This window comes from Phodopus roborovskii, unplaced genomic scaffold, assembly GCF_943737965.1.
Source record: "Phodopus roborovskii unplaced genomic scaffold, PHOROB, whole genome shotgun sequence".
Classification (NCBI taxonomy): domain Eukaryota; kingdom Metazoa; phylum Chordata; class Mammalia; order Rodentia; family Cricetidae; genus Phodopus; species Phodopus roborovskii.
Genome location: NW_026126525.1, coordinates 27511804 through 27532510, shown reverse-complemented (window position 1 = coordinate 27532510; position 20707 = coordinate 27511804). Strand labels below are relative to the sequence as shown.

Here is a 20707-nt window from a genome sequence, read left to right as displayed (position 1 = left end):
GAATGACTAGATGAGAAACCGGAAGACAAGTATGATGTCTGTACCAAGTAAACACGTGAGGGGTTTTAAAATAAACAAATGATGGAGGAGAAAAGCATCAAGTACACAAAAGAACAATGGGAAACTGAGGATTGGAAGTGGAGGTGTGGGGGGAAGGGAGCTTCAAAGAACACCAGAGGCCTGAGCAAAAGCCACTCTGGAAAGCAAAGCAAGAATCCTAGGGGTGGGGGAGGGGAGGAGCCAATCGCGCTGCGCACGCGCACCGAGGCACAGGTGCCGGCCGCCGCGGAAGCGAAGCCACCTAGAGACGCCGCGCCGCTTGGGCACTGCTGCGCATGCGCGTGCGCATGCGGGCCAGGGGCAGAATCTTCATGGTCGCTCCCTCCGTCGAGATCCACCTTGGTTTTGAGTCTCGCGCTCTCTTCGTTCGCTTCTCGGCGGGTTCGCTCCCCTTCTCGCGCCCCGGGACAGCGAGGCTGGGGAAGGGTTGAAAGGGCTGTTGATCGTCGCCTTTAACTTGTGCGTGGGGCGGCCATGTCGGCCGGCGAGGTCGAGCGCCTGGTGGAGCTGAGCAGCGGGACCGGAGGGGATGAGGAGGAAGAGTGGCTGTATGGCGGTACGGAACTTCCTGTCTGTCTCCCGGGTTCTCTCTGGCCTTCCTCCCGGCGTCGCAGTCCCGGGCGTCCGGGGCCTCTCGTACTAGCCCTGGCCGGCCTGAGTTAGGCCGAGCGCGGCCTGCACCTCCCGGCCCTCGCCCGGACCCGCAGCCGCTCACCGCGCGGTGGACGCGGGCCAAGGAGGCCGGGCAGCCCCGCTTCGCCCTCCTCCCCACCGTCCCGGCCTCCTCGCTTCTGCGCTCTCTATTCATGCCTTTTCTATCGATCCTGAGCTGCTTCGGTGTGTCTCTCGCTCGGTGGTTGTTGGGTGCCCTTTCTCGTCCCTTTCTTTCAGAAACAGTCATTTTGTAATTACGGCTAAATAAAGTTAATGCTATAAAACTAACGTCCGCCTTGTTTCTTGATGGTCAGTTTGTATGGGATGCACCTGCAAGGGTACCTCCTTGTATGAAAGTCATGCTTTAAAAATATTAATTAAGAGAGTCAGATGGAATACACTATGGCCCATAAAGAAAACCCTGAATCTTCTGTATTAAGGTGAAGTTTTAATTTTTTAAGAGACTGCTCTATAGTCCACGTCATAGTTGTACCTCGTGACTCTTCCCATAGACTTGTTTTCAGTGTCATGTATTTCTGTTTGCCTAAATTTAATGCATCATGTACTATGTTTTGTAGAGGACATGTTTTATGTCTGGATTTTAACTTTAAGTCGTAATCTCCCTTGTCTGTTAAACCAGATTTGAATGTATTTTGTTCTTGCCTAGAATATAAATTCTTGACTGTTTTAGAATATTATACGAAAGTGCACTCTGGAATGAATCTAGGCAGCCTTTTAGTGATGTAACTGATACATTTGTAAATTTAACTATTTCTTTAATGGGAAGATTTAGCATCAGCATTACCCTTAACATGTGAAATGTGCAGGGTTTCTTGTACCAAGTTGTATAAATCCACACTACCTCTTAAATTAAGCATATATAGTGGTGAAGTCTTGATCTTGTTTTTGGGTTTTTTTTCCCCATATAATGGATGTATCCTGTTTATAAAGTGATCTAACTTTGGCTATGCTTGTAGGCCCATGGGACGTGCATGTGCACAGTGATTTGGCAAAGGACCTAGGTTAGTGCTTGTTTCCTTCAGATTTTTATAATACTTTGTTACTTTAAGCTTGATTTCTTCATTTACTTTATTTTATTATTTTATTTGGTAGATGAAAATGAAGTTGAAAGGCCAGAAGAAGAAAATGCCAGGTTGGTGAACTTTTCCTGTTGATGTTTTATGTAGATTGCAAATCTAGCACGTTGTCAACTGTTTCAATGCCGTCCTTGGCTTAATTACATTTTGACCAAAGTTTGGAGGAGTCATCCTATTTCAGGACCAATTCTGTGTTGGTTTCTAGTAACTTATAAGACAGTTTTTGGAGTTAAGTGCCAACTTTTCACCATTGAGTACTTTCTGCTCTTAACTGAGGTTAGTAGTGGAGTATATAATGTAATTGGTTGGTCTTTTTTTTTTTTTAACCCAAACAAGGTTTATTGTGTAGTCTATGTAGCCCGGCTGTCTTGGAACTCGATTTGTAAGCCAGGCTGGCCTGGAACTCAGAGATCCACCTGCCTCTGCCTTTTGAGTGCTGGAACTAAAGGAGTGTGCCACCACACCTAGCTGAATGTTATTGAATTACTGAGAAAAAAAATTTGCTGCAAGATTTAAAATAATAACTGAAAATTGTTGCTTTTGTGATTTATTAATGTTCTTATAGTATCTCATAGTATTATTTACTTTTGGTGTAATTTTTTTTTTTTTTTTGAGATAGTACATACTGTGTGGCCCTAATGGGCCTGGAAATGCCCTTGTGGTTGAGGCTGTCCTTGGACCCACACACACACATCTGCCTGACTCTGCCTCCTGATTACTAGGATTAAAAGCCTGTGCCACTATGCTTGGGTTGGCTAAAATTTCAGTGCTCTCTGTGTATTTAAATTCATAATGGAACTAATTTTTGGAAGGAAGTGATGCTACTCTACCATGCACACATACATACTTTTTTTAGAAGTTGGTTTCTTTTGTTACTACCCAAAACTTTGTATTTTACAGAGTGTGTCCAAGGAACCAAGCATTTATTTGCTAACAATTTCAATATCTCTCATGACTAAATTGGCTTTACTTTGATCAGATGACTGTCTGAAATAATGAGGGGAGGAATGGTTTTTGGTTTTGTTTTGTTTTATATTTTAAATTTATGTGCATTGGTGTTTAGCCTGCATGAGGGTATCCTGGAGCTGGAGTTACAGTCTTGAGCTGCCATGTTGGTGCTGGGATTTGAACCTGGGTCATCTGGAAGCACAGCCAGTGCTTTTAACCACTTAGCCATCTCTCCAGCCTGGGAAGGAGTGTTTTAAACAGGGCAATCAAGGCCTGGAGAAGTGGCTCAGTTGGTGAAATGCATGCAGCAGAAGCATGTGGACATGCATTCTAGGAGAGACTTAGACAGCAGGATCTCTAGCCCTCACTCTCCATCCATTCAGTATTGGTGAACTCCAGGTTCAATGAGAGACTGTCTAGAAAAGAGACGAAGGTGGAATGCTACTGGGAGGATTCTTGATGTTTTGGGCTTCCACATGGCATGCACAGGTGCATGCACAAACCTGGGCACACATGTATCACACATACAGATCATTTAAAGACTATTTCAGTTTTCAAGTGGAGGGGATAAGACCTCATACCTAGCAGGATAATCCAAAAGGTAGAACAGCGATAGTGAGGATATAGAGAAACTGGTTCATTTATACACTGCTGATGCTACTGTAAAGTGATGTTCTCTCTTGGAAAAATACTCTGGTAGCCTCTTCACATGGTCAGAATTCTACTCACTTTTACTTGGAGAAGTGAAAACATACATGAACATAATAACTTGAACATCAGTGTTCTTAGCATTAATCATAGCTAGTTGGGAAAATGGAAAAAACTCACCTGTTCACCACCATACAAATTAATAGATTTGATGCAGTGTACCCTTATGGGGATATTTCATGGTGGAAGGAAGTCAAGTACTGACTTGCTACAACATTGGTGAACACACATAAAGTATCCAGAATAAACAAATCCATAGAGACAGAATTATGGGGTAGGAGAAAATGGGGTGACCAGTGATACAAGATTTCTTTTGGGAGCCCCTGTATTCATTCTAGGATTTCATAACATAACACTGTGAACAAAACATTCCTTTAAGTGTAGTCTTTAAATGAACAGATATGAGTTATGTCTTAACATTAAGTCTCTAAAATAAACTGAGATCCATTACAAGTAAATTCTTTTGCATCAGTAAAATAAAATGAAAAGGAAGCAGAGCTGAATTTGCAGTGTTCTTCCAGATATGCCCTCCTTTACCTCCACTCATTTCTGTAATATCTGACAGGGCTGTAGTCCCAGCACTTGGAAGGCTCTGGCAGGTGGATCTCTGTGAGTTAGAGGCCAGCCTGTTCTATAGACCAGGTTCCAGGACAGCCCAGGTTACAAAACAAAACCCTGTCTTGGAGGAAAAAAAAGTGGTTTTTGCATATCCATTTCATTAAGTGTCAAGAAGTTGATTGCAAGGTATAATTATAATCAAATACATATTTTTATGGGCTAATCCTTATCTCCAAGTTTTATTACTTAACTACAATTCTATGTTTACTTTGATTGGGTTGTCTTTGTTTTTTAATTTTATGTGTGTTGGTGTTTTCCCTGCATGTATGTTCATGCCTGGTACCTGTGGAAGACAGAAGGCATTGCAGCTAGGGCTGCTGTTACAGATGGTTGTGAGCTGTTATGTGGGTGTTGGGACCCACATGTTCTGTGGGTCCTGGAAGAGCAGCACATGCTCTGAACCAGCTCTCCTTCCTTAAAGTTCACTCTTGAATTCTGTGTGACAATTCATTGGAGTCAGTCTACTTCTGCCTTCTTTAAGTACTGTTGCTTTTCATTTGAAAATCTATGTGTGTCACATCCCATAGGAGGGCATTTGTCTTTTATATATGATCATATTTTAATGGTGATAAGGAGTTGAAAGTTTATGTCTAATGGGGAAAAGAATTCAGGCAAAGCTAGAATGCATCCTTGCATTATCTTGCCCAGGTCCCTGCTGTTGAATTTGCCATTTTCATTATGACTGGTTCATTGCTGAAGCCTGAAATTACACTGTCTGTAAGCATCACATTACACTGATTTCAGTACTGTTAATGCTTTATGTGTCCAGGTTTTAGCTGAATATAGTACATTGTCCTGTGAAATGGAAAACACACCAAGAATTCATCCCACTGCTTGCAGGCATGTGCATACATACAAGTGAACAAAACTTGTTTCTGGCTCTCTAGAAGTTCATTTAAGCCAGTTATTGAATTAAGAATTCTAGTAGAATATTTCTCTTGAGTCCAGTGTTTGGACAGGAAGAATTGACGTTTTCAGTTTCTTAATTTGCTTTATTTACTTGGGTATGGTGTTGAAAATTGCCACTAAGAAGTAGTAGAGTGAGGCTTAGGGAAGATAAGCATGACTAATGAGAAGGACATTGAACTTGTCAAATGTAAACATTTTACCATGAAACGATAATAAAAATTTCAGAGACTTCGGCCAAGTCAATTCATTGTTTTGTACAGTTTTTCTGTTTGTAAAACAGTTAAAGCCTACTGTTAAGAAACTTACTACACTGTAGTTCTGGAAGTATATTTGGTTAATGACTAGAGTTTAATGGCAATGTGGATTTTCTTGTTTGTTTAAATGACACAATTTTTGTTGCAAAGTGACAAGTCAAATTAGTCTTCTATAAGTGGAACAGCAAAGCAGGCAAGTGTGTGTGCTGAGCACTGAGTTAATGTGATCCTATTGTGTAGGATTTCATGGGCTGCTGGGAGAAGTGAAACCTTATTATGTAGTCTTTGGCTATTCTATAGTCCTTGACACTCAGCAGATATTTAGTAAAAGATTCATGAGGTAAAAGTGGTATGTGCAGTGTGAACTTGAATTGTGTTCTACCATCAAATTGTATGTCTTTAAGAAATTGTTGAGCAGAGAGGGGTTTCACATACTTTTAATACCAGCATTTAGGAGGCAGAGGCAAGGGGAAATCTTGAGTTTGAGGCCAGCTTGGTCTACATGTTAAGTTCAAAGATATTGTCTCAAAAAAAAAAAAAAAAAAAAAAAAAATCAAGTAAGCCCAATGCTTACTTCCATCTGAATACTTGCTTTATGTACATTTAACAGGAAAACTAGACAGTTACCAGTCTTGTTCTCATCATCCAGTAGAGATAATAACTTTAGGGAATCCTGTCAAAGATAGCTTGGAACTGTAGTGTAATTGTTGCTTGAAGCAGCAGCACCCAACCTGTCTGCTCACTTTCTTTTGTTACAGTGCTAATCCTCCAGCTGGAATTGAAGAGGAAGCTGCTGAAAATGGAGTGTCAAAACCGGTAACATACATATCAGGCTTTGAAACCCAGTCCTTTGATAGCATCAAAAGAATATGTAGGCCTTAGTAAGGAGAAAACATAATGGGAAGAAACTTCAGAGGACATACAACAGATGCAAAGGCTTGCTGTTTATTGTTTTCAAATAACTAAATAGTTGTAGCTCAACAGACTGTCATAAGTAAGCTTGATAGTAAGCTTTTAGATCCATACTAAAACCATTGTAAGCAAATTCATTTTAGTTAGAAAAAGATTATTATCATTGTTATGCTTCTTGAATCAGTTATATGTAGAGCCTTTAATTCTAAGTAATGGCCTTGCAAAATGAATCTAAGGAAATGTATCTGTAAGGTAGAATTATTTAAAAATAAGTACTTGAGAAATTCTTATGAGTAAAACATTTGTGAGATTCAGTGTCAGTAGTAAAAACTACCAAATAGGTAACAGCATTGAAAACATGATGCATGTATTCTCTGAAAGATGGCAATAAAAGTTCTGTTTTCTCATTCATAAAACTCATTTATTGTAGACCATCAACGTTGTGGTAACAGTTTTATGAACTTGTAATTTTTACTCTAAAACAATTTCAAGAAAACAATAATTAATTTTATCTGTTAATATTAAATGCTGAGTTGGGTTATTGAATGCATTTTGTAATTGTTTTGTTGGTATAGAAAGTGACTGAGACTGAAGATGATAGTGACAGTGACAGTGATGATGATGAGGATGATGTTCATGTCACTATAGGAGACATTAAAACCGGAGCACCACAGTATGGGTAAGTGATTTTTACCCTATTTGCCAGGGTCATGTGTGCCATGGTTTGCATGTGTAGGTCAGAGGACTTCTTATAAGAGTCACTTCTCTGTTTCCACTTGGGTCTTTGGGGGTTGGCTACAAGCACCTTTACCTTGGCAGCCCTAAGTTACAGTTGTATGAATGTTACTTTGTGGAGATGTTGTGGCAGATTGTCAGTGGTTGGTTCTATAGATGCTACATTTTCTATCTTTCCATGATATGAAAGAACTTGTTACAGTTTCAGCAGGTGGTTAATTACTTTCTACCTACTGTTAATTCTGTAGATACATGGAAGCAGCCATATCTGATTGCTGCATTTAATACATTTTTGTTAGAGAATTGACTAGGATGTGTTCTTTGGTTGGAAATGGAATACCTAAATTGCCATTTACATTTGTGCCATTCTTTCATTTATTATATAAAACCTTAGTTTTGATACACACTAAAGTATTTCTTTTTGGTCACCATAATTTTTCTTTTCTTTTTTTCTTTTTTCTTTTTTTTTAGTTATCTGTCACATTTATGTTCCATAAGCTGGGTCAAGTAAATGGACTATTGTTGACTTGCTGAGCACACAGGGATCTTGGGAGATGGTAGCAAAACACAAAACAATGGATTGTGGTTTTGTTATGGTGGTACAGTTAAGAGTTTTGGTTTTTTTTTTTTTTTTTTTTTTTTAGATTAGCTGAATATGAAATATAATGACTATGATTGCTAAACTTTATCTTTTTTGGAGTTTTTTTTTTTTTTTTTTTTTTTTTTTTTTTTTGTAATCATTTTGAATGGGATGAAGTGGAATCTCAATGTTGTCCCTGATGACTAAGATGTTTGACTATAAGAACTGTTCATTATTTCATTAGTCTGTTTATGGATTAGGTTGTATGGATTTTTGTTTTTTGCTTTTGAGTTCTTTATATATTCTGTATATTAATTCTCTGTCAAATATCTCTTCACTGAGCCGTATTTGAGTTTGAATTTCATGTAATTCCATTTGCCAGTTTTAGTGTTACTTACTAAACTATTGTACTCATTTTCAGATAGAACTTATTAGTGCCTCTTAGTGCCTCTTGTTTCCCATAACATAGCTGTTTGAGATTTCAAGTTTTACAGTAAAGTCTTTGACTAGTTTGTTAGTTTTGTTCAGGGTGAGATATAAGGATTTAGTTATACTCTTCTATTGGTGCCCACTCAGTTTCTCTAATATCATTTGTTGTAATGTTCACATCTTTGTTGAAGCTCAGGTGACTACATTGTGTGAGATTATTCCTGAATTTCCTGTCCATTGATCTAATGTATGTTTTTGTTACTGCTCTATAGCATTACCATCTGGTGTCATGGTGTTTCTGCCATTTTTCTTGTTTGGGATTGCTGTGCAGTCCTTCATGTTTCCGTATCTTGTGTGAAGAATGTCACTATTATTTTGATGGGGATTGTATTGAGTCAAATCTATAGATTTCTTTTGGTAATATTGCCATTTCATAAAGAAAATTTTCATTGAAGAGGTCTTTCGTTTCTTCGGTTTTCTTTTGTTATGTGAATGGGATTGATTTCCTGATTTCTTTTTTCTTTTTCTTTTAAAGATTTATTTATTTATTATGTATACAACATTCTGCCTTCATGTATCCTGCAGGCTAGAAGAGGGTACCAAATCTCATGATAGGTGGTTGTGACCCATCATGTGGTTGCTGGGACTCAGGACCTCTGGCAGGGTAGTTAGCGCTCTTAACCTTTGAGCCATCTCTCCAGCCCCTGATTTCATGATTTCTTTCTCCCTAGGTTCCTTATTAGTATGTAGGAGTGATATTTACTTTTTAAAAATTAATATTAATAAATTTTGTTCCTTGACAGCATCACACATACGTAGTACATTCTGGCTATTGAATTTTCTGGTAGAGCCTGGAGAGTTTTCCACAAATAGAATCATATTATTTACTAATAGAGATAAATTTGAGTTCCTCCTTCCATTTTCTTTACCTTTTTAAAGCTAAAACTTTAAGCCCTTTAAAGGGTAAGAGTAAAAAGTGCGGACATGCATGTTTCATTACCAACTTTAGTGGAATTGTAGTCCCATACAATGCTGGATGTGTGTTTGAATATCATGCTGCTTTCCTATACTTCTATTTCTGATTTCTTCAGGATTTTTATTGAAGGGATGTTGGACTGTTATATCAAAGATAAAATATACAGCAAAAACCTATTTATTTTGGCAGTAGTAGATCTTGAACTCAGAGCCTTCCTTCCACAGCTAGGCAGGTACTCCTTCACCACAGCCCACAAAAAAAAAGTTATTGAGCAGAACAAAAGCAGGAATCAACACAAAGGCACAACTAATTGGGTATGAACATAAGTTGGTTTAACTTCAGTTATTTGTCACATGAACACATATGTATTCCTGCAGTCATAGCCTAGACAAGGATGTGGGATACTGCAGGTGTCCTGGAACTTGTCCCTCCTCCCCTTAGTTATTAACCTCCTGTTACCACTGTTTTCCTTATGCTCTGGATTTGTTCTTCCATGTTTCTTCTAAGTGAATCCATTTTTATGAATGAAATACTCCATGCATGTTGGAGAGAGTTTGTTTGGTGATATAAGATGTGAGAAAGACTGAAGTGGGGCCATGGGATTTGGCAGTGTGTCACACTGCAGGATTGCTAGGTGTTGAGGACCTGCCAGATAACAACGAAGGTGTCCTTATGAATCTGCTACAGTGGCATATTGAAATAGTAGCTGGGAGACTTGAGATGGAAAGATGACATTTAAAAACATTTGAGATGGAAAAATGTCAGGCATTTTTAAAAAAAGAAAGAAAAATTACTTCTGGAACTGGAGAGATAGCTTAGCACTTGTTCTTATAGAAGATGTGGGTTCAGTTCCCAGTGCTCACAATCATCCATAGCTCCAGTTCCAGGGAATCCAGTGCCTTTTTCTGACCTCTTTGGGCACCAAGCACTCTTGTGATGTACATAAATATAGGTGAAACAGTCATACACATAAATCTAAGAAAAACGTTTAGCTTTTATCCTGTATTAACTAAATAAACTTTATTCATTCACTCATTATGTGGGTTTATAACATGTCTTCCTATTTTATTACTATGTGTTTTTGAGGTTAATTTTTATTCTATTTTTAGGAGTTATGGAACAACACCAGTAAATCTTAATATCAAGGCAGGGGGAAGAGTGTATGGAAATACAGGTAAAATTCATATTTGCAGCTGCATAAGTATGAAAATATGGCGTGACATCTCAGATAGGTCCTGAGTGGATTGTCTCAGCTCTTTTCATGAGTGATATATGACTGTCTGACATACAAAAGCAGACTCCTGTGAAAGAAATCTCAGACAGCAGACTTTTGGCCTGTTTTGCTTGTGCTGCTTTGCTTGTTTTAGAACCCTTTAAGAGAAACTTTTCCTTGCCCACAACTATATAAAAAAATTTAACACATGGGCATTAGCAACTCCATTGATGTAGTAATCTTTTTGCTTCCTGAGACAGTACCTCATATAACCGAGGCTATCCTTGACCTAGCTTTGTACCCAAAGCTTGCCTTGAGTTCCTGGTCCTCCTATCTCCGTTTCCCAAGTGCATAGATGTTAGGCATGTGCTACCTACCATGCTAGGCCATAATGTCTAAATCCCTAACCATCTTGTTCATCCTAAAAGTTTCATCACAAAGTTTGACTTTATTTAGTTTAGTCAGGATGGATGGTAAAGGAACATTGTTTCCTCCTTTTGTCTTTTAGCTTCTTGCTAATGTAGCTTCTTTGCCATTTTGCATTTCTGTAAATTAGGAACCAAAGTCAAAGGGGTAGACCTTGATGCACCCGGCAGCATTAATGGAGTGCCACTATTGGAAGTAGATTTGGATTCTTTTGAAGATAAACCATGGCGGAAACCTGGTAAGATTATTTGGGAATACGATTATCTCATAAACAGATTTTTATGTAAAATGATCAGAAAAGTATTTTTGAGCGGCAGTATAAAATGGTTTTTTTTTTTTTTGTTCTAAGCAAATAATGAGTACTGAGTACTTGCGTTATTAAAATCTCATTAGTCACTGGAATTAACATAGATGTGGACTCGCATTATTGTAATGCCAGTTCTAAAGGAAATCATTTTGATCAAGAATATTTTTCAGTCTGTTTCATTGTGGTAACTTTGAGAACTAGTAAAAATTCAAGGGGTGTTAAGACCAATATTATTCATATATATATGAATATTTCTTTTAGCATAATTATTAACAATGATGGATTTCATTGTGACATTTTCCCACAAGTATATAGTCTTTCGAGCATGTCCACTGCCTTGTCCTCTTTGACCCTCTCTATTTCCCTCTAATACCCTAATAACCTTCCTCTTCAGAGTTTACTCCCCTTCTATTTTCTTCTCTAAATTTACATTTTTATACTGCACTATATATTTTTTTATTTTACATGTCGATCCCAGTTCCCCCTCCCTCCCTCTTACCCTCTATGTCCCCTCACATGCACCCTGACCACCATCCCCTCCCATCCCCCCACCACAATTCCACATGTAGGGCAATGCCATCCAGGTGGGGTCATGTAGACCTGTCAGGTCATTTGAAGTAGGGACCAGGACTTCTCTCCTGTCTCTAGGTTAAGGCAGTATCCCTCCATGGGGGATGTGTCCGCAAGGTCCTTTTGTACTGCACTATATTTTTGATGCTGCCATAGAATTAAAATATTTGTGTTCTAAAAGTATATTTTATCTTTAGGTGCTGATCTTTCTGATTATTTCAATTATGGCTTTAATGAAGATACTTGGAAAGCTTACTGTGAAAAACAAAAAAGGATACGGATGGGACTTGAAGTTATACCAGTTACTTCAGCAACAAATAAAATTACGGTAATTAGTAAATCTTCCAGAGTAACCCTACCTCTTCTACCGTTCCCTTTTGACTGCCCACATAGTCACCTTTCCCCTAAAAAGGTGATTAAATGCTGTATGACAGTTGTCCTGACCATGTTTGTTTGTTTCCCCTTCCTTCCCCTTCAGTTCCATGTTAATGATTTTCGTGTGTTCCTAGTTCAAATCACAGACTAGCCACAGCTAGTTTGTCTTTATGTGGCCTATCAATTAAAAATGGTGTGGTGTCTTAATGGGGAATGTGTTATTTAACTTAGGCCGAAGACTGTACTATGGAAGTTACACCAGGTGCAGAGATCCAAGATGGCAGATTCAATCTTTTTAAGGTGAATTTTAGTAAATTATCCTTGGTTGCTCTCATTTTTGTCCTTGAGTCTGCTCCATACCACTGTTCAAGGGAGAAACTTAAAGTGGAAATAGGTACCTTTTTTTCCAAACCTTCAGCTTCCTGGTGACTTACACATTTATTGATAGTTGTTTAGTTTTGCAAGCATGTGAATTTATAGACTATCATACTAACAAACACCAAGCAAAACTTCTTTGCTGTATGTTGTGTGACCCAACGATAATACGTATTTGTGGGATATGATAGTCATGGCTGCAGATTCATTCATTGTACATCTTACTCTTATTCTTAGCAAAATTGGAACCTTTTGTTTTCCCAGTTCTTAAAAGGAGGAAGGATGGTGACAATGTTTATTCTGTGACACTAAAGTCATTGATGTAATAGCTTATAGTTCAGGTGTTTTCAAGAATTTCAGATATTCTCTGACAACCTCTTAAAATGTGAGCAGAGCCTCTGAGTTTTAAAAGGAGTAGGTCCATGTGAGTAACATGAAGGTTGATAAGATTGATCATGTGACATCAGGTCTGACTTCTGGTTTCTCCATGTGGGTCCAAAGAATACTACATTTTCATTGCTGCTTTTCCTGAGGTTTGGTTGGGTAGACTTTCCTTCCCCTAGATTTAGGTTATATACCTCAGGCACTTCTTGTGGTCAGGATATAGAACTCTGTGCCCTTTTGAGGACATCAACATGCTGCCTTATGCAATGAATGTGCTGTATCCACAGATGTAGCTGCTCTCTGGACAGTTGTGTATAGAGACTTTAATTTTAATTTATATCCTACCCATAGGTAAGCATTTGGTTCTTGTTCTGTTGTTAATATTTTGAAAGTACTTGGTAATTACTCTATTTTAAGTGGTCATCTTAGATTTGTAAATAATGAAACAAGAAACTACTAGGGCTGGCTTCTCTTGAAAACTGTAGATACCTATTTTGCATATAGGCTGTCTTAAATATTTTTTGAGTTCCTTTTGATTGTTTGAGAGGAAGTTATTAATTTTTTTCCATTTCTGATTATGAATGAATGAATGAATTTTATGGTTGTTGTTCAGTGGTTTTCTTTCCTTGATCAGGTGCTGAAATACAAGTAAATCTATTAGAAATACTGATTTAGGGATGATTAATTTCAGTGATTCAATTAGACAACTTCCTCTTCCCCTTAGTCATGTTGTGGTCTGTAGAAAATTATGGAAATAAAGCCATGTTAAAAAAACCTTCATCTTAGGTCATTGTCCACATTCATGTGACCAATAGACAGCCATTAGAAGGTTCTTGAGCAGTAGCTATTGTGCAGTTCTGGTTTTTAGAAAAGAAGTGGCAGCTGAGTGGACTGTAAGAGAGGCAAAAGGTCAGCTAGGGGTTTGATATGGTAAATAGTATAGGAGTGAAACAAACGTGGCTGCTTTTGGTTTGCAAGCACATGGGTTTCATGTCTGAGAGCCTTTTTTGTATTATTTTCTTTTTTCTGCTTCCATTTTTCTTCTCTTACTGATGCACTGCACTAGTCCTGTAAAATCTATTCATGGTCTCATTTTCCATCTCTTCTTTCTGGGAGGTTTCTTTTTGACAGTTGAATTCTACTTAGATTTTTGTGTTTCTGTTGTTAAGTTTTTAATTTCCAAGACAGTTTTCACTACCTAGCATCTTTTTTTGTTTCTCAGTATCTTTTCCAACCCTACCTTTCAGAGGACTTTAATAATAGACTTACTTGTTTTTAATTGTTTACTTTTCTGTTTTCTTTTTCTGCTTAGTCTCTTTTCTTTCTGTTAATTTTTAGTTTTGTAGTTGTTGGCTTCTGACTTGGACTTCTCTCAAATGTTCTTTGATTGTTTTATTCTTAGTCATTCAGTAAGAGTGGACCCTACAAACTATTGGAAGCTCTGTTAATGTGAATAATTTACTAACTGTAGGCTTTTCCATTGGATTGCGGATGTTTATGTGCAACCATCTGAAGTTGTTTCCCTGTGTTTTTGTTTTATTTTTTCTTATTGTGGGGATCTGATTTCAGAAACACATTAGTGTGACTAGAGTGCTTTGCCCAGCTGCTTTAGATGCTCCGGAGCTTGAGCTGTCAATTCCTCTGGTTCTGCCATGACAGTCAGTGCATTTTTGCTTTCTCTTCACTGACTTAGGTTTCAGCTTAGTCTATGCAGTTAATTTTCTCTATCTGCTTCTAAAATATCAGGTTTTGTAACATTTCTAATTTTTTATTGTTTTGGGTTTAGATGTTTTATTTATGGCTTCAACTTTGCTTCTTTTCATCCTAGTATTAAGTATTGTTTATGATATTAAACTTTTATAAATAATGCTGTTTTCCAAAAAAAACTTTCAGGACTTTTGCTGTAGTGATAGCATAGTAATTTAGATGAATATTTAGCTTCTTTAAACAAAATTTGCATGCGTGCGTGCATGTGTGTGTATGTGTGTGAGATCAGCTTGTACCTGGAGATCAAAGGACAACATGCAGGTGCTGGTTCTCTTTTTGTGAGACTGGATCATGTGAGACCGGATAAGTGAACTCAGGCCATAATGCTTGGTAGCAGGAGCCTTTACACTCTGAGCCATTTTGCCAGCCCTTAGCTTCTCAAGCATTGTTAATGGTATTAAGGTGTGTAAGATCTCTTGTTAACTAGGTTTCAATAAATCAAGCATATATCATATACTTATTTCTTAAAATGCTAGGTTATGTGAACTAATAATCTCATGTTCTGGTTGGACAGATTTTGAGTTTGTCATGAATGTAGCATATGGAGACATAAGTGGGTAGTTGGAATTCAAGGTCAAGAGGAAGGCTGCTATGATAGTGAAAGTTTTTAAGATTGTTTAATAAGTGGGTTTTAAAGAAGTTAAGTATAAAAGCTAGGAAATAGTTTTTACACATGTACTATTCCTTGTCTTCCTCTGTTGTAGAGATACATATATGTACATACATATTAGTTTAAATACTCCCAGTTTTAAGATCTTTTATTCTCTCCCCCACTTTCTTCTTCAACCTTCTCCCATTTTTCTTTCCAGTTTTTAGAAGACTATACCAAACGATATTTTAGGCTCTTTGGTGAAAGAAAGTGAATATAATAGATACAGACTCCCTCTACCTTCTATAGTGGGAAAGATAGGTATTCAATAAATAATGATGCCAACAATTACATATTTATACACTTCATGTTATTTGACAAACTGAAGAAGTGACATTAAAGCAGAGGCTCAAAACCAATTAAATTAAAAAAAAAAAAAAAGTTTATTGGCTGGTCCATATCCTTTTTCCACAGTCAGTGTCTTCAAAGGTCTTGGCATAGTAGCATTAGGCAAGTAGTATCATACAGCAAAATATTCAGATGATGCTAATAAGAACTTTTAAGAAGAAAATAGAAAATCACCGGAAAGAGACTGGGAGTGGTAAAGGAAAGTGACTCCTACTACAAGGGATAATTTGAATGACTCAATATACCAATGACCACTGGTATATTCTACAATCCCATGTAGATGCCTGAAACTGAGTAGTGCTGTATACTCTGTTTGCTTCTCCACATGTATATGCGTAATAAAGTTAACTTCCAAATTAGTTACAGTAAGTAGTTACAGTGCAGAGCAATACAACAATAAAAATTATTCCAGTATGCTCAAATTCTGTTTTACTGAAATGAACTACATGACATCTTCTCTGTGCTGGTTCTGAATTGTCAGCATCACGGCCTTTGTGCTTTAGGGGCATTTTTAAAGTTAAGTAAGGCTTAGTTAGACCGCAATACTTTGCTACCCTCACAGTTTTAATATCCCAAGCAGCTGAATGAGTGATTACTAGTTTGCTGAAGTGAGCATGTGGATATGTAGACAAAGGGATGATTCATGTCCCAGGTGAGGTGGAATTTGAAAGATGCAAGCTCTGTGTGGTTTAATGTAGCAGTTGTCAATGTTTGGAATTTTCCACTTGAGTCATTTTAACATGTTTTTGACCCATAATTCAAAGTACAGAGAGCAATAGCATAGGTGGAGGTAGGTAAGATTGCTATACTTGAATTAAAGGAATCCATGAGACGATCCAGAGAAAGGCTATTCCAGAGAATTGTTAATTCAGAGACCCTGACAAGAAGAGCTTTCATGTCCAAAAAGACAAGAAAAAAGCTCTTGTGACTAGGGGTGATAAAAATGAGTGGAGGAAGAATAGAAAGAAACAAGTTTAGAAGGATACAGTGCCCATAGCTTATATACCATTTTAAGATGTTGGTTTTAGTCTGGTTGCATTGGGAACAATTGGGAAATCTTGAGCAGAGAAGAGGCATGAGTTGGCGTGCATTTATGACAAGATTGCATTGCGTTCAGAGTTAAGAGCAAAAGTGGAGAGTATATTCATCACAGTAGCTGATGCACATGGATGGATTTGACTGGAGAGGTGTCTTTCTGTCAGCTGATGGGTTTTGGTAATATTGTAAAGGAAAAGCTGCCATCTTGTGGGAAGCCACGCTAGCTTCGTCAGGCTTTGCCAGGTCAGCTTGTTTACTGCTTTTGTATCCTAATTGTCTGCGCATGAGCATATGACGTTATCCTAATATGGCTGCTCACCTATCCCGATTGGGTGATGCATAATCGTCAGATGAGATCTAAGCCAATCAGATGACGTTGCACGTCCACATCATCACGAGTATATAAGCTTGGTGCTCCGTAGTGTCGGGGTCCTTCTCTCTTTCAGCTTGGAGCTCCCAATAAAGTGTGCTTGAGAAGAATCCTGTTGTTGGTGTTCTTCCTGCTGGCGGGCCGGGTGCAACACCATCTTGTATGTTAATATGAGTTAGATAATACCTGTAGTGTTCTTGAGAAGGTTAGTAGATGACAATGCCACCCTATGTATATATGTATGTATGTATGTATTTATGTATGTTTGCTTTCATCTATCTTGTCTGTCTGTCTATCTATCTATCTATCTTTCTATCTATCAATCAGTATTTTTGGTTTTTCAGGACAGGGTTTCTCTGTGTAGCCCTAGCTGCCCTGAATCTCATTCTGTATGTATGTATGTATGTATGTATGTATGTATGTATGTATGTATATATATATGTGTGTGTGTGTGTGTGTGTGTGTGTATGTATATATATATATATATATATATATATATATATAGTGTGTGTGTGTGTGTGTACCCCCCCCCAATGGCATTTGCTATATGTGTTCACTAGTTTTGTTGTTTTCTCTGAGATTTAGAGTTTTGTTTTTCCTTTAGTAGCCTTTTTGGGTGCAGAGTAGATAGCTGATGGATGATTGGTAATTGAATTGTTTATCTGTCGGGTGGGCATTAAATCCATTTCAATCTTTATTTTTGTCTTTCTTGCCATAGTGATGATACTAATATCCCACCAGGATCAGTATATATTAAGTAAATTTGCTTTTAGTAAGTAGTTGAGCTCATTTTCATATGAACTTGATGTTAAGGCCTAATTACAGGTAGGTCCCAGTCGGGTAAAACTGGTCACTACTTAACAGAGGTCTGACTCTTTTTACATTAATTTTTAGCCTTATTTTGTTAAAAGTTTATTTAGTAATTATTTTTAATATTAGCTTCCCCTTTTCATTCCTTCCTTCAACCCTTCCCACACATCCCTTAGTCTCAAAATCAGGGCCTTTTTTTTGAGTGTTGTTACATATGTACATATGTTCCTAAATGTATCCTACTTAGTGAGTGTTATGTTACTTGTATGTATATGATTTCAGGGCTGATCATTTGGTAATGGATAGCAAATCAGGGGCTCTTCTTTAGGAAAGACCATTTCTCCCACTCTCAGCATTTCCCAGTTGCCCATAGTTCTTAGGCTAGGATAGAAGACCTTTAAGCTATCCCTTCCATGTCAGCATGCCCATTGATGTTGTCATTGCTTAGGCAGGCGTGTTGATAAGCCTGATATTTCTAGGAAACACAGTCTCACAGGAAATTTCCTGTTCCTCTGGCTCTTAAAGATCTTTCTGCCTCTCTCTTGTTTCCCTCAGTGATCCTTGTGCAAGAATTGTGTTGTAGATTGAATGGGATTGGACACCACATGATTTTTGTTTGCTGCATATGATTTATTGTGGTTTTCTATAATGGTCTTTTTCTATTTCAGAAAGAAGTTTCTTTGATAAGGGTTGAAAACTACTTGTCTGTGGGTATAGAATAAATATTTAGAATGTAGTTAGGAATTATGCTGGTTTAGTAAAGTGAAGGGTTCTCCTCTAAGATGCATGCCTTCACTAGCCCTGGGTGGCTGGCTTTATTTCCAGCACCAGGCATTGTTCCCCTCGTGTTGAGTGGGTATTAACTCCAATTAGATAGCTCTTGGTTACAGTCATGGTTTGTATGCCACTATTGTATCCTTATAGTTATCGTGCCATGCAGGCTATTGTGGTTTGTGGGTATCATAGCTGGCCAGAACAATTGTTTGTTTCCCTGTATTGGTCGCTTGAATGATGCTCACTGGTACAATGACAGCTAAATGGGGGGTACAGGGACATGGGGGCTTTCAGGTAAAAATGCATAATGATATTTTTCTTTTCCTGATGTTTATTTATTGGCGGATGACTTTGTTTTAAATATAGCAATCGCAGTGTTTTGCTTCATGAGATTCGAGAATGATATTAAATTTAGATAGAACAGGGTAATAGAATGTAAGTAGGGCCTAAAATAGTAGGTAAGAAAAGGTAGTAACAAAACATGACTTATTTCAAGTACCTAGATATAAGGAGTAAAGTTTTTCTTCCCGCCACCACGCCAGTCCCAAATAACACACAAAGATTTCTGTATTTGATATAATGCTATTGGCCAGGTACTAGTTTCTTATCAGCTAGCTGTGTCTTAATTATTAACCCATTTCTATGTATTTCCACGTGGTCTTACCGAGAGCGGAGGAACGGTGGTTTTGTTCTCTCCAGACTCTCTATGAAGCAGGAACTCTGTAGCATCTTGTATCAGCAGTCACTTTTCTGTGCGTGCATGTCCAGTTTATACAGCATAAAGTAAAATAGTCCAGACAAGAGCAGTATCTTGTCCAAATGGCTAGTCTTGCCATATTGGAAGTAAACTCCATAACGAGTTTCTTCAATGTCCATCTTCATCTTCCTTTCTGACTCAGGTGGTGTTGCCAGGAGCATTTATGTCTCACTGTCAAGAAAAACCCTAAACCATTTTATATTTTTGGTTGTGAGCCTAGCCTTTAACGGCTGAGCCATCTCTCTAGTCCCCCTAAACCATTTTAAATGCCATATTCTGTAGGTCTTTGAAAGGTTTGAAGAATGCCTCTCTATCTCAAATACATGCCTGTATATCTAGAAATCTTAACTAACTTAACTATAATATCTGACTATCATAGATACTATCTATAATCTGTACTACATTATACATTACATTTCTAAATGAGCTATATAAACCCAATACCTAAACAAAAGAAATATAGATATCACAAAATTGACCTTAAATTGTATCAATAAATGAAAATCCATTACAAAACAAAGTAGTCATATCTATACCATAATTCCCTTTTTACCTTTAAAAAGATATTGGTTGTGATCATTAAACATTTATAACCAACCCCATTTAAATGAAAACAAACATTTATAGACAATATTTGGGAATTTGGGCATCGTTCTTTCTAAACTACTTCCTGCTGATAGGGGCACTGTCATTGGGATCCTAAGAAGATGCTGAAATCCTGGCTGTAGTCTGCAAGGCTGCCTTGTTCAAGCTGTTTTGAATGTTGGATCACCAGCGACTCTGTTTCAGGGGGTCTGGCTTGATCAAGCCATCTTAGTCTGGAAGGAATCCATAGCTTTTCATTTTCTGTGGAAATAAAAATAGAAATCCTTTTTCCCAGTAACTTGTCCTTGAACTTAAATTTTGGAGTCAAAGCATTTTTCAAATATATAAATTGGATTGATCCAGCAGAATTTGTTTTAACAGTTGCTGTTATTTCCTCAGTAGTCAAAAGATACAAAGACAACCATACAGTAACCAGATTCTCTCTGAGCTTTTCATCTTTATGGCTTTATTATTACTCTTTTTTTTACTTTCTATTTTTCATTTTTTGAGACAGGGTTTCTCTGTGTAAGTTTTATCTGTCCTGGAATTCAGTCTGCATACCAGGTTTACTTTGCAAATCACAGAGATCTGCTTGCCTCTGTCTCCCAAGTGCTGGGATTAAAGGCGTGTGCCAAAACATCCAACTCCTCAGTGTATTTTTAAGACCATTTTATTCCTTTTCTCTCCCAAGCCTACATATATTTTAGAACATACTGTAAACCTTTAGAGGTTTTTCTTAATGTGAATCTGTCTTTAATGTAAATATTTATCTTTTTCTAGCCATGAGTATTTTATCAGGTAAACAACATTGCGAAAATGAAAGTCATAGCTGTGTCAGACGCAGTTTATCAAAGATGGCGGTGGCTATTTTACTGCCAGCACTGAGAGCTGTGGTCACTGCCTTGGTCTATGCTGCCAGCTTGGAGATGTGGTCACTGCCATTGCCATCTCTCATACACAGCAATAAATTGTTAGCAGAGTTATTTAAAAGCCTTGCGGTTTTTTTGCTGCTTATGCTGATTCAGGAATCTTCCCTTAAAGGAGCCGCGCGCAAATCTCTGTTTGTCTTTAGCAAAACA

The 20707-nt window shown here is 37.8% G+C and overlaps 1 protein-coding gene across 4 annotated transcripts in view; it reads left to right on the top strand.

The window, feature by feature from the left end:
• Positions 1-338: 338 nt before the first annotated feature.
• Positions 339-20707, top strand: part of Fip1l1 (factor interacting with PAPOLA and CPSF1) — a 63118-nt gene continuing 42749 nt past the window's right edge. For 2 of the 4 annotated variants that reach the window (XM_051198355.1, XM_051198354.1), the window contains exons 1-9: positions 339-616; positions 1692-1736; positions 1828-1867; positions 6007-6064; positions 6736-6839; positions 9990-10054; positions 10650-10757; positions 11594-11724; positions 12003-12071. In XM_051198355.1, coding sequence (XP_051054312.1) covers positions 535-616; positions 1692-1736; positions 1828-1867; positions 6007-6064; positions 6736-6839; positions 9990-10054; positions 10650-10757; positions 11594-11724; positions 12003-12071 — 702 coding nt within the window. In that variant the 5' untranslated portion in view covers positions 339-534. The remainder of the gene's footprint in view (positions 617-1691; positions 1737-1827; positions 1868-6006; positions 6065-6735; positions 6840-9989; positions 10055-10649; positions 10758-11593; positions 11725-12002; positions 12072-20707) is intronic. The other 2 variants (XM_051198357.1, XM_051198356.1) reach the window with 1 other exon arrangement.